Source organism: Peromyscus californicus, unplaced genomic scaffold (genome assembly GCF_007827085.1).
Source record: "Peromyscus californicus insignis strain IS unplaced genomic scaffold, ASM782708v3 Scaffold_9__1_contigs__length_137607984, whole genome shotgun sequence".
Lineage (NCBI taxonomy): Eukaryota > Metazoa > Chordata > Mammalia > Rodentia > Cricetidae > Peromyscus > Peromyscus californicus.
This window is the reverse complement of record NW_026294617.1, coordinates 85177165-85191241: the sequence shown is the minus strand read 5'-3', so window position 1 is coordinate 85191241 and position 14077 is coordinate 85177165. Positions and strand designations below refer to the sequence as shown.

At 45.8% G+C, this 14077-nt stretch overlaps 1 protein-coding gene across 7 annotated transcripts in view; it reads right to left on the bottom strand.

Annotated features, from left to right (window-relative positions):
• Positions 1-3096: 3096 nt before the first annotated feature.
• Kcna2 (potassium voltage-gated channel subfamily A member 2) overlaps positions 3097-14077 on the bottom strand; it is a 13758-nt gene continuing 2777 nt past the window's right edge. For all 7 annotated transcript variants that reach the window (XM_052730189.1, XM_052730191.1, XM_052730187.1 and 4 more), the window contains exon 3: positions 3097-13861. In XM_052730189.1, coding sequence (XP_052586149.1) covers positions 12200-13699 — 1500 coding nt within the window. In that variant the 5' untranslated portion in view covers positions 13700-13861 and the 3' untranslated portion in view covers positions 3097-12199. The remainder of the gene's footprint in view (positions 13862-14077) is intronic.

Sequence of the window (14077 nt, the reverse complement as noted above, 5' to 3'; positions counted from 1 at the left end):
CAGGATGGAACAGGTACAAGGCCAAAGAACCTTGATCTTCTCCTGATAAGGCAGTGATTTGTGGAAGCAGCTGGTTACTGACCTAAAGAGGAGTGTTGGGAGGAGGAGGTAGCCTGAGGGAACCAAAGAGAGTAATAGCCATGGTGAGAAAGTCAGGGTGAGAGTGAATCAAAGGGATGCAGACTTGGCATTTACATATCATTTAAATAGCATGGCTTTCACATGGAAACATGTGCTCTTCCCCGACAGCTAAGCTTAACCAGCCTGGGGACCCTTCAGGTCTGGATTCTGGGGCTCAGGCCCTGGCACAGCTACTGCAGAAGGACAGATTAATAGAAAGAGATGTCTGGTGGGGTTGGGTAGGGGGTGGTGGGCTAAGTCTGTCCTGGCTCTGTGGCAGTCACACCCTTCTGGGTGAGTTCCTCTCTTCTCGTGGCAGGAAGAGTCACGAGACAAGAGTATCCTAAGCGCCAGGTGCAATTTCTCGCTTCCTTTCTTTTTAATAAATGAAATAATCCTAGGAAAATCTTTAGACATTAAAGACACGTTGAAGTCTTCCCTGTCTAGGTCTGGGAAACAGTTTTAATTCTGGGGTCTTGTGGACAGCTAGGGACACTTTCTACAGAAAAAATGGCTGTAACATGGCATGTCACATGTTTTCTAGAGGTTTCAAACCTTCTGGAGTTAATCTTGGGTTAGATTAGGAATCCTTCTGGTGGAAGTGGTTGGCAAATGCTTCAACACACACACACACACACACACACACACACACACACACACACACACACACACACACACACGGCATGTAGGGCACAGGTTGACGTAAGTGTCTTTCTTAATCACTCCCCATTTTATTTTTTGAGCAGGGTCTCTCACTAAACCTGGATCTCATCAATTTGACTAGACTGTCTAGCCAATGAGCTCCCGGCATCCACCTGCCCATCTCTCCAGCACTGGGATTACATTTGTGCACACCTCATTGTCCAGTGTTTACGTGCATGCTGGGCATCTGAACTGAGGATTCGAGTCTGCAGCAGGCACATTACTCACTGAACCATTCCCCCAGCACCAAATCCTTCAACTTATATCCCAGATTCTTCAGTATCTGCCCTGTATGGGTCTTTTCGGCATGGAATTTGGGGAGAAGAGACAGTCACATAGTTTTATTGAGGTTTTACGATTTACCAGGTGCTCACTTAATCTTCACAAGACAGGGCAGGCATCATGACTCCTTTTGTAGATTCATGGAGATGGAGGCTCAAAGAGGATATAAGAGAGGGTCCCAGGGTCTCAGAGCTTTTGAGGGACAGATCAGAGAGGAAAACCACAGCCTTCCACATTGGAGCTCTTCTCTTTCATGAGGGCGGGAGGGGCCATTTTGTTTCTCAGTTGGACCCATGCAGTGTTGCTACTCCATGCTCACACCTGGCCCTGAACTAGATGGGATCTCTCCCTAGTAAGTATTTCACCCCATCACCATCCATGCCTCTTTGAACTGGGAGTTACTGGTGGGCACAGTCCAGGGTTCTGGCCTCTGTGGTGGACAGAGAAAAGGGTAGGAGCTCCAGGCCAGGCAGAGAAGGTCCAGCATGCTTAACTGGCTGGGAAGGTCTACAGGGGGCTATCTGAGGACTCCATATCTAAATAGAGAGACCACTGGGGACCTTGCTGTTTCAGTTCCCACCCATAAAAACTTGCTCTTTCTTCCTTTCCCCACTTGCTTCTCCCAACAAGACCCAAGCAGTCAGGAACAGGCAAATGTCTCCACAGCTGCCACCCTTCGACCCTTTAGAGTCAGGAATTCCATAGCTGGTAGAGTAGACTAACAAGAGGACTAACCTGGGAACCTGACTCCATTTCCCACTTCTTTGAGGAAAGGAGCCTCATCCTGTTGATCAGACTGATCTGCTCTGCAGAGGTCTAGAAATCTTGCAAATCCCTGATGCCACAAGAAATACTCACTTTGGAGGGGTCAGCAGCAAATTAATCCACATTTTCTTCATCTTTTTCCTTGTCACCTCAGTGCCTGCCACCCAAAAACACATCTTTCTGAAGGTAAGATTAGGATGTGAGGGTGGGGTGGAATAGAGGGAGGGCTTGGCCAGTTTCCGAGGGACAGAGCATGGCAGGCCATCAGGAGGAGAAACTGGGGGTCTGGAATGGGATACCTGGGCAAGATGAGGGAAAGGTACTGGGTGAGACAGGTTGTACTTGTTGGTGGCTGAGGGCAAGGACTTTGTTGTGGTCATACTCTATACTATGGCAGCTTTTGAGCCATCTGAGAGCTGGGAAGTCCAGTTCTGGATGCACTTAGCCCTGAAAGGCAAGAAGACACATGTGCCTCAGCAAAATGTGCCAGAACTTTCTCCAAGAGATGCCTTTAGAGCTAGAGAGCAAGGCTCCCATCGTTCCTTCTAATTTACTTTTACTTTTGGGACAGGGTGCCCTGTATTCTAAGCTATCCTCAAACTGAATATATACCTAAGGATAGCCTTGAGTTTCTGATCCTCCTGTCTCTACCTTCAGAATGCTGAGATTATAGGCACGTCCCACCATGCTTGGTTTATGCAGTGCTAGGGACTGAACTCAGGGTCATGTGAGTGTTAGGCAACTGCTCTGTCAACTGAGCTGTATTGCCATGGCTATTTCTTGAGAGGCCAAGGTAGGCAGTACCATTTGAGGGCTGAGAGTGTAGCTGGTCCAGACTCCCTGGCGCCTGCAGTAGTGAGAAGTGAGTCTATGTATGAAGACACTAGGGCTGGCAAAGGTGGATGAGGTAGGAGTTAAATGAATCCTAGGCTGATAGAGTCCCCTGTCCCACACATTCTCCAGCTGTGTGGAAGACACTGATGTAATGGAGGAGATCCCAGAAGAAAGCAGAAATGAGTTTCTGCTTTCCACATGTCCCACCGTGTCTACATGGGACTCTTAGGCAATGGCAAATGGACATACAGCCAAGGTGGTCCCTGATGCATCGCAAATGGGCAGCCCTGGTCTGATGAGCTTTCATAGCTTCAGAAAATGGAGAGTAAGGCAGCCACATTTTTATTTTGTAAAGACAGTAATCCAAACAAGAAAGAGGGCAGAAAACATTGGTGTCTGTCAAAAATTTTATTTTTGTCATTTCACACAGAATGATGTTAAAATAAATCCTCAGTAATATATATTTATATACTTATTTACTTGTGTCAATATTTACAAAAGACTGTGGAGCTCTATGAAGTCTATGTACACCCATGATAAGGTGAACAGGCAATGTTCATTGAGGCACATATGTACACATATATGTATAATCTATGTACATACATCAGACCCTACTGACACAGGAACTCTCAGCTGCAGAAGTCCTGGGTGGGGCAGTGTTGGTGGGGCTGAAAGCTTCCAGAATATGTCAGCAAGAATGGTACATCTATACATCCTGTGCAATGCAGTTACAGCTGGTGTCTAAATTTTCATGAAGCAAACAAATAGTTAAATGACTTCCAACTCCCATGAGTCCTCCACACAAGTCCTGCTCCGCCTTCAGCTTTCATTGGTTCTCTGTCTGTTATCACCATGGAGACCTAAGTTCCCTTTCAGCATCATCCTTAGGAAGCTTTGCCATCAGCCTTGGAGTTCCTTTTCCTATTGATCCCAAAGAGGCTTATTTATCTTCCTCTCCTCTTTGAGTTTTCAGTGATTTTTTTTAGAGACAGGACATGGGAGGGCAGCTGCAGAGTCATGCATGAGCAGCAGAGAAGCCAGTGGAAACCCTAATTAGTCTGTGCTGCATGAGCCTAAGTGAGTGGCCATTTCCACCCTGTGTGTATAAATAGACACGCATATATTTATACATTCACATATATAATATATATAATATATTATATATAGATATGTTCTCCAGAGACAGCCTATATAATAAGCACATAAGCACACAACAGCCCCCACTCATGAGCTTTACAGCTCTGTCTTTAATGGAAACAAGAGAATCCTTCTTGCTTGCTGGCACCATTAATCCTGGCTGTTCCAAGATTACCCTCAGTGGGAGAGAGGGGTGCATGGATGAAGAAGCCTAGGAAGAGGCCAGTTTGGCTGGGGCACTGTTTGCTCAGCAGGCTGGGGCTCAATCATGGGACTTTCCAGCTTCCTGGAGCCCTTCAAATGAAGGAACCATCCAAGCACGACAACAAAAGGAAACTGGGTCGCTGGCTCCCACGTGAAGGCAGAACTGGGGCAAGCACAGAGCATGTTCAAACTCTCAGGAGCTGAGACTCACCCTTGCCAAAGCCACCCAGGCCTCTCTTCTTGCTTCTCTATTCCAGCACACAGCCTGGAGCTTGTGTGCTCCTTTCTAGCCTCACCTGGCAGGTCAAAGTCTTCGTCCTACACTTCATGAGTTCAGAAGTCAGTCACATTAGCAGCTAATACAGAAACTGTCTGCTAGCAAAGCATACCCCTAAACAGTGTCTTCCCTAAGCTCCTCCTTTGCTTTCTCTGCAGCCCTGAGTGTTTATGCAGTCAGACGAACAAGGCAGCAGTGTCTAGGGAGTCATTTTCAAGGAGAAGCAGGGCTTAGAGGCTTCTCACAAGGACCCAGAGACACGGCATGCAGTCCTCTGGGTAGCTACCTAAGGTCCTATCTCCCAACCACTTCTCTATTCCCTTTAATTAGGTAGCGGCCGCAGCAGCTGTCCACATTATTATGTAATCACACCTGCCCTATGCATCCGTCAGTAAAATGATGCAAGGACTTCTCAGCTGCACGCTCATCTGGAACATATCTGACTATTTTAGGAGTGTAGAAGAGCACAGGCAGTTAGATTAGTTTCCATGCTGAGGCTCATGCAGGATGAGGGGCAGCCATATAGATAGGCCAACTGCAGCACTTACCAGCTAAGTCAAGGGTAAAGGCTTCTACTATGGGATGATGGCTCACTTGACCATATTGCCGAGCTTCTGGGAATGTGGGGAGATGACAGCCACCCCTGTATCACCTCAACTGCTTCAGATACTAGTGAGGAATCCCTCCCACCTACTTCCAAGTAGAGCGCACAAAGTCTAATGCAGGAGATGAGGCTGAGAAAGTGTTTCCCTCTGAGTGTAACACTGTTAGGCAAGATAGCAAGGAGGGCATGTTTAGGCTCCTACCCAGAAGTTTCTTGAATGGTGAATACAGCTCATCCCCAAGAAGACAAGTGGGTTTTAGTTGCTCTAGGCCTGGCCCTATGCTCCCACTAAGTGGACTCAACTGCATGTTGGTTTAGTTTCACAAATGGCCACAAAGCCCATTTTTTTCATTCTTCACTGAGGATGTTTCAGAACTCAAGAAAGTCAAACCTAGGACTAACACTGACCAAGAGAAAACTAAACAGGCCAACCCAAGTCTCTGAGCGTTCCACTCCCCTACAGCTACAAAGATGGGCATAACTTTTCAGGTCTTGAGAGATGAGGTTACAGCCAACCAAGGCAGACAGAATAAAGGATAAGAAAGCACCTGGCCCTGGGATCACACTTCCCTTTGATCCTTGAACCAGGCAGCCACCTGGCAGCGAAGGGAAAGAGGCAACCCTGAGCCTGTTCTTTTGTTTGAATAAATGCCTTCTAGATAGGTTCTTAAGCAGAAAAAGCACAGAGCTAGAGAGGTGGAAAGAACGCAAAAGAGGTCATGTTAAAATTCAAGTAAACGCAGCTTATTCCTTAGAATGCCAAATTTATTCCACACTAGTGAAACTGAGATTGGTCAACATCTATTTGTGTAATTTTTTGAAATAATGGCATACATATATACATATACTATACATATATACACACAGGTATATGTATATATGGAAAACCTCTAATAACTCAGGTCCAATTAACTAAAACCTTTATTGACAGGAATTAGTTGTCTTTCTATACTTTTAGTAGGAAGAGGCAAGCAAGGGCATCATCGGATAAGCTATGATGTGCCCAGACTTTGCAGCCAGTGTCATTAAGCCTGTCTCTTTGGTCTGCTACACTTCTGTTTCCATACACCAAGCACTGAGGTTTAGAAGGTTGACTCTGAGCCATGCAAGGTCTTCTGTCTTCTCCAAATGCTCTTCTTAACTAAGGCAAGAGTTTATACTAACCTATTTAGGAAATACTACTTCCCAAGCACAAAGGCTGAACCACATATTTTCCCATCTCTCCTCAAGTAACCAGGATTGCAAAACTTCCAGGACACTCTCCTCCCTGAGATTTCCCAAGGTTAGACTATGCAAGGGTGTGTGGAGCAAAGTAGACTGAGAAGGGTGGAATGGTCTCCTGGGGTTGCCAGCCTTCCCTAATTCCAGTCTGAATATTAATAGCTCACCTCACAGATGTTTCAAGAAAGGGGTCCCTTCCAAAACCCTGGGTGATATGTGAAATATTTGCACAGCTGCTCCCTGTAGTGAGAGGTAGGGTTTATTTTGCTAATGATATCCCCTGACCACACACACCTTTGTGCCTGTCCACTTCTACCCAAAGTCATAAGACTCATTTTGCCTGAAGATCTGATAGAGTTTCTATGGTTGAGCAATTCAGTCTGTTGTGAAGGAGAGTCAGAGGGCAGTCCCCAAATCTGCCCAAGTAACTGATCCCAGGTGTACACCTCAGGGCACATTCCCTCATATTCATCTCCCTGGAGAGGGCTGCAAAAGAATCAAGTAATGGCTTTTAGTGCATGGAAAGGATCTTCTATAATGGCTCAGGATGCTTTATCCTTATCTATCAGTAAGCATTCTCCTATAGGCTTCCATTACACCTGACAGACAAACACTATGTCAACAAGATGGGCTGGCATGAGGTCACTCAAATGCAAGGTTTCAGTGCCTAGAAGTTTCTAGGGTGCTGTTAAAGAACTGGTAGGAAGGTGAGGCAGTGGAAGAGGGGTACAGAGACACATACACAGAGAGGTACACACAAGAAAGAGACAGTGTAACAAAGAATGCCTTCTCATGGGCCTTCTCGGGTGAACACTGCACCTCTGTGTATATGTTCATTCCAGAAGGAGGTCAGACCTCAGCAGACAGGAATCAGTCATGTGATCACGTGGGAAGAAGAACTACAGAAACTGTGAACCAATGTCCAGAGGTCAAGGGCATTACCTGATGATCTATGTACTATCTATCATTTTTTCAGTCCTGAGAGCAAGATTTTGAAAGAGCTATTGCTAAAGAAAACAGTCACTATTGCTTTTATTGCACATTTCCTCTTTAAAAAACATGACACACAAACTATGAGGGATGGAGCTGAGTTCTAGGGGGAAGGGGAGCAGAAAGAAAGGCAAAGTGGACTAGGTAAGTTGAGGTGCTTGTAAGGGATTCCCTTACCCCTCCTGTCCCAGCTTTCTGCTCCGCAGGGGTGGGGGAGGGAGCTGGTCTCAACAAGGGCCAAGTCTGAGGGTAAAGATGATCTTCACAATAACTACTAAGACAGCTCCCAGCATATAGCTCCTGCTGGTTGACTTGAGTGGCTAGTGATGTTAATGAACTAAGGTCATGAGTTTGAACCTGGGCAATGGAAACTTTATCAAGGCAAAAGGAACCTCTATTGTGTAACCAGGAGTAGCCTAGACATCAGACCTTTCAGGTCAGGTAGTCATCACATCCCCTATGTGCAGATTGTTATGACAGGGGAAGAGGGTTTCATAGGAGAGCTCTGTGGTCCTCCTTCTTCCTAGCTTAGCAAGTCAGAGCGCTGCACTTTCCTTATGGCCTTCACATGCCCTTTGTACTTCCTATAGTTTTTCTATGGAAAATCAGTTTCCACCTCCTTTCCACTACTGGGGCTGGCACTGAATTCTCAGGCTGAGGATCTTTGGAAGAGCGGCCTTTTCTCACCAAGATTTGACTCTCATACACCACGAAGTTCCAGGAAGGCACAGAGCCTTAACTAAATTAAATTTGGGTTCCTGAATTAAATTTAATTAACAAATGAAAACTTCGTTCTTGATAAATTTACTCAGAAAGTCAACAGCTCAGTTGCTTTCTCTTCTTGACAACTTCTCTGCCCTTCCTGGACTCTTTCCTTTCCAACCTCCCAGAAGCTCCAACTTTTATGAAAGTCCGAGGCCACAGAGGCATCTCACAAAGCTGGGGAGAAATTGATATCTTGCTTGGACCACATGTCCGTTCTCTGCTCTTGTTGCCTCCTCTATGGAATCTTGAAGGGAGGGGTAAGATATCCAAGACCATAGGGTATCTTCGTGGGCTCCAGAGCCCACAAAGCTTGGTCCAAGGCTGGATGCAACTTTTAACTTCCATTTTGGATAAAGCCTTTGCCAAAATGCACTCAGGCCCTACCAGGTCCTACTAGGAGGAAGAAGCAACTCCTGGGGCTCTTGATAGATGCTGGATAATCTTACAAAGTATTTAAATCTAGTGTTAGAATAGAGGATAAAAATCAGGTCCTCTAAAAATTGTGAATGCCCCTTCAGCCATAGGTTAATGTCCTTCATCACATTTTACTTCAGCTAAATTGGCCTGCAATCTTGTCAAGGCACAACAATTGAATGGGAGGCCAGGCTTCCCTGGGAGCTCTGGTGGGGAAGCATGCCTAGATTGAACACTCACAGGTGGGGATCAAGAGTTGACTTCAGTGGACTTGTGCCCAAGAGTGAGCGAAATGCCACGAGCAAGAAAAGCTGTCTCATTTTAGGAGCTAAGTCTACACAGAAAATCAATTTTCTGATCTGGCTCCAGACAAAGAGGTACTTTGGAAGGTTAGGCGATAAGTTCTTTTGGCTCAAAGAATGGTGGGGTATTTCAACCTGGTTTAGGGTTCAGAATCCTAGCGTTTCTTGAGCCAGCACTGCTTCAAGAGAATAGGGATAAATCTGGAGATTCCAGACATTTGGAGGGGAGTCTGAGTCACCTGTGTGGATTTTCTCTGAAGGAAAAGGTATAGTGAGGAGGCCCGTATTAGGTTTTTAGCTCTCGCAGGTCATTTCAGACACCCCGCACTCTGAGTACTGTTTGAAAGAAGGTGAAGGGTAGCAGGCCCAGGAGATTCCAGTGCTTGATGTGGTGGCCCAACTTTCTGCTTGAAATCTCAGGAGTTCTGTCTCAGGAATGAGATTGGATGTCAAAGAAGTTCCTTGGAGAATACTGAGGGTTATTGATATGGGCAAGGAAAAGCACTTCAAACTGATCCCTTGCCTTTGTCCATCAAATTTTAGATGTGGAAGCGTAAGCATGATTAGTGATTCAATGTCTAAATTTTTCGTGTATTCTTGGGCGTGGGTACTGTTTTTTTTCTGCATCTAGTATAACTCTGTGCACTGTGTATGCTGAACTTTTGTGCAGAAAAAAATTACAAAGTATCATTTATGTACTTGTATGTATATCCATTGCTCCCCCAGTTTGATTTGTATGTTTTGCATATAAGTTGTATGCTGTGTATTTGCACATGGGGTAAATACATCTCTTGCAGATATTCTGTGTTGGTATACACAGTCTATGTTTGGGCAGCATATGTATGTTTTGTCTACCTTTTATTTGTATGATTTTTGTATTATTTTGGCCCATATGTATTTTGCATATATGTTGCATATTTTATGTTTGTGTGTGACAATGATGTGTCATTCATTTTAGGATGCATTGTGTGCACACATTTTATGGTTCCCAGGCCAAGGATTTTGTGAATAGGTAACTTCCCCTGACTTAGACCTGCATGAGTTGCTTTAACTTTCGACCCTTCAAAGTATGTCCCTCCCACCCCATGTCATGAAGTTCAGCACCGCCTCCTACAAAGGAGAAGAAGAGAAGCACAGAGGCTTTGTGCCCGGCATGGGATGCCCTGCGGTCACCTGGGGATGTGGGTGACCAAGAACTAATGAGCACCCTAGACTAGCACCCTTAGCTGGTGCCCCCTCCTCTAAGACAACTGTAGATACCAACTAGTGAACAGTGATGCCTGGGTTGGAATCAATACCGAACAGCCTGACCATGACTCACTGTGTTTGGGGAATTTAAGCCACTGTGTCAAAAGGCAAAGAAACTCAGCATGAAGAGGCGAAAGCTGTCTCCCACAACTCTTTCTAGGACCAACACATTCTCTACTTTGAGGCTGTACAGTGATCATTCATTCTTTGCCCATTCTTGGGGTGGGGGTGATTCTTTGCCCATTTGTTGACTTTTTTTTTTTTTTAAGGGCAGCTCTTATTACCAGTGTGCTAGGGAGAGAGTCTGAGTTTAGTAATCAAAATGATGCTTTGGGCCATGCAGAGAATCCATCCCTTGGTTCTGGAATTTGGAAATTTCCACCAATAGGAGGCTTCCTTTAAGTCTAGATCAGCAGAATCTGGTACCAGGGAGTTTTACTCCTTGGTTTCAAAGCAAAGGATCCATTCTAGGGACAGGTCCATGAAAATGATGGATGCAGAGCCAAATGATAGTGAACCAAACAGGAGAGAGGATAATAATGGAGATGATTAATGGGATGAACTGTAGAGAGGAGGCCTAGGGTGGGTCTGGCCCAGGATAGCTGGAGTTGTGAGGGCTCTAGGACCCTTGTGCACTCAGGAAGACAAGCTTCAGCCATGAGAAACTGAAGCTGCAGCACATGGAGGGCAGAGAGACAATTCTAATGTCTAGGAATCTATGAACACTGGAGTGTGTCTGAGGCAATGACAGCAAACCCAGGTCCAGTGGGTTTTACCATACCCATTGGGCTTCTTATACAACCAACCCACCAAGCAATGGATTTGCTCCTGAATCTGAACTCCAGAGAATGAATATATATATGTGTGTGTGTGTATATAACATACATATACACACACTTGTGTTTGTATATATATATTCTAGTGCACATAGTCAAACACATGCATAAATTGCCCTGTGTCAAAATATTGCATAAGCTTATATAATGTTCAAATGCAATTTTTCTATAGCTTACTAGAGGAACACATGAGAGAGAAAGATAGATAACTAATATATATTTATATACATCGAACCCACAGATCTGCCTGTCCTCAGGATCAATGCCCTGGTAAGCTTTGTAGTCATGCCCATGACTAGATTAATTCCTAAGGTTCAGCCATGTGAGTTTTTAGACTCTGCTTTTTCTGTTCATTCTCCTGGTGTGGCAGGGTCTTTGCTCTCATTGAAAGAAGAGAGATGGGTGGGCTGGAGGGCCAGCCAGAAGTTTTGGTTCCCCATTCAAAATAGTCTATTTGCTTTTCCCTGATGGAGGGCTTTTGCCTTCTGATGGGGAAAAAACCCTAGTTCAATACCATCCCAAGGCTATTAATACTCTACGTATGAATACTGTATAGGCTACTAGGAAAATAGATTATCTTCTGTGTTTTAAATATTGAGATTCATGCAGTGAACACCCATGCAGCTCTATTGCATGACTGGTATACTCCACTGCAGTGTAGTGGAGCTGGGCCACACCATCAGGAAAGCAGATGTCTGCAAACTCCAGAGTGAAAGAAGAAATCAAACATGTTCTGTGACCCTGAAGCTTGTAAAACGGTCTCTGAAGCTGAGAAGTCCCTGAATTAGGTACCTTCTCTCCATAGGCCTAAGGGAACAAAAGTAAAACTTGACAACTCATATTTGGTCATATTAACTGTCCCTCCCCACCCCCCCTGGGCTTCCCTCACATCTACACTGCAGAGAAAAAGCAGAATGCAGCATTTCCGTTATGAAACATAAGCCTCCGGAGCATCTAGTCGGCAACTGCAATTCACAAACCCCAGCCTGTGACACAGAAAGTAATTCCAACACACAGGACTGTGTGTTCTTTTCAATGCAAAAATGGGACTGACCTTTGGAGTAGTCACCAGAACTTTCAAACTAAGCCCTGATGGTGTTCCTCTGTGAAGGGGTAGGTGGGCTGAAGTGGGGTGGTAGGGGGTGGCAGGGAGAATGCACCTGCCAGGTGTGTTTGCATTTAGTTAGGGAGTTAGGATGGTGTTGATATGATGGATTGTGTGTGGACTATGAGGTGGCCGCATTGTGCCAATCTGACAGGCTGGCTCCATAGGTGACTCCCATCTTTAGAAACCTGTAAGTCAGTGATGAAGATTTCTTGAAAGCCATGATAAATATTCTGTGTTCTAAATCAAAAATCAAAAGGTCAAAAGTCACTTGCACAACTATTGCTTTCCATGCAGAACCAGATGCACACTTTAGAACACTGACTACAATGCAGGCTATTATGCAACATCTGCATTAGTCCTGTTGAGCTGTGAGTACATTACTAGGTTTCATCAGACATCAGTTAACATTTTGGTAATATTCACATAGTTTGTGTTAGCCAGTGTACAGTTGGCTGTTTTTAAGTTCTCCTCTCTAAAGTCCTCATTACTGTTGTTCACTCCCTCCTGTATCTCCATGTAATCAGACTTACTTATGGTAGAGGCACTTCTACTTTTCTTTAGGTCAGGGGAGGACGGGATCTTTGGACAGCTTGTCACTTGCAAGTACTGGGCCTGTTCCTCTCCCTCTGTCTCCCGATGGTAGAAGTAGTTGAAATTAGACACTATGACAGGGACTGGTAAGGCAATGGTTAATACACCTGCAATTGCACACAGGGAACCCACTATCTTTCCCCCAATGGTAGTTGGAACCATGTCTCCATAGCCTACAGTTGTCATGGAGACAACTGCCCACCAGAAAGCATCCGGGATGCTGGGGAATTGGGAATCTCGCTCATCAGCTTCTGCAAAATAGACAGCACTAGAGAAGAGGATGACCCCAATGAAGAGGAAGAATATCAAGAGGCCCAATTCCCTCATGCTGGCTTTGAGGGTCTGACCTAGAATCTGCAGACCTTTGGAGTGTCTGGACAACTTGAAAATCCGAAAGACTCTTACCAACCGGATGACACGGAGAATGGCCAATGACATGGCCTGCTGGCCTTGCTGGGCGTCCTCTGGCTTCTCAGCTAACTCTGTCCCCAGGGTTATAAAGTAAGGGATGATAGCCACAATGTCAATGATGTTCATAATGTTGGTGAAGAAGCCAGCTTTGCTGGGACAGGCAAAGAATCTCACCAGAAACTCAAAGGAGAACCAGATGATGCAGAGAGTCTCTACAATGAAGAAAGGGTCGGTGAAGGAGGTGGATTGCTGGTACCCGATGGTGCTGTTGGAGTAGGTATGGAAGGTCACCCCACCACCATGCATGTCCTCATTCTCATCCCGGAAGATGGGCAAGGTTTCCAGACAGAAGCTGACGATTGAGATCAGAATGACCATGACGGATACAATGGCTATAATCCTGGCGGGCCCTGAGCTCTCAGGGTATTCAAAGAGAAGCCACACCTGTCTCTGAAACTCATTTTCGGGCAGAGGGCGCTCTTCTTCCTTGATGTAGCCTTCATCCTCCCGAAACATCTCCATTGCTTCTTCTCCTAGCTCATAAAACCGGATTTCTTCCGAGAATATATCTAAGGGCACGTTCACGGGCCGCCTCAACCTGCCTCCAGACTGGTAGTAGTACAAAATGGCATCAAAGCTAGGCTGGTTGCGGTCAAAGAAGTACTCATTTCGCAGGGGATCGAAGTACCTCATCCGCTTCTTGGGGTCCCCTAAAAGGGTCTCTGGAAACTGGGCTAGGGTCTTTAGCTGAGTCTCAAACCGCAGGCCTGAGATGTTGATCACCACCCTCTCACAGCACTCGTGGTCTGCCTCTGGGTCATAGGTGTCCTGTGGGTGCCCAGGGAGGGCAGCAGCCTCGTCCACTGGGTCTCCGGTAGCCACTGTCATAATTGGGCTGAGGAGAGTACTTTACTCTATGCCTTCCAGCTGCTTGCGGCAGGGGGCTCAGGGTGCTGGTAACTGGGCCCCAAGAAACTCAGAAGCATTAGGCTGTGCTCCTGCAGGAGAGCCCCAGAGCCCTCTGAGAGCTGGAGACACAGCCTCGCTTGGCTGAAAGACAGAGGCAGGTAAAGACATGAGACCACCAGTCATTGGCAACCTGATATGAGCTGTCCTTGATGTGCCCCATCTCTCAGCCAAGAGTTCCGAAACACAACCATACCATTACCCCTGCCACTGAAGCTACTTTCACCTTGGAACTTGTCTAGGGATCCGTAGGGTTCAGGGGACAATCTTTCAGTTATAGAGTGGCCTGCACTGGAGGCA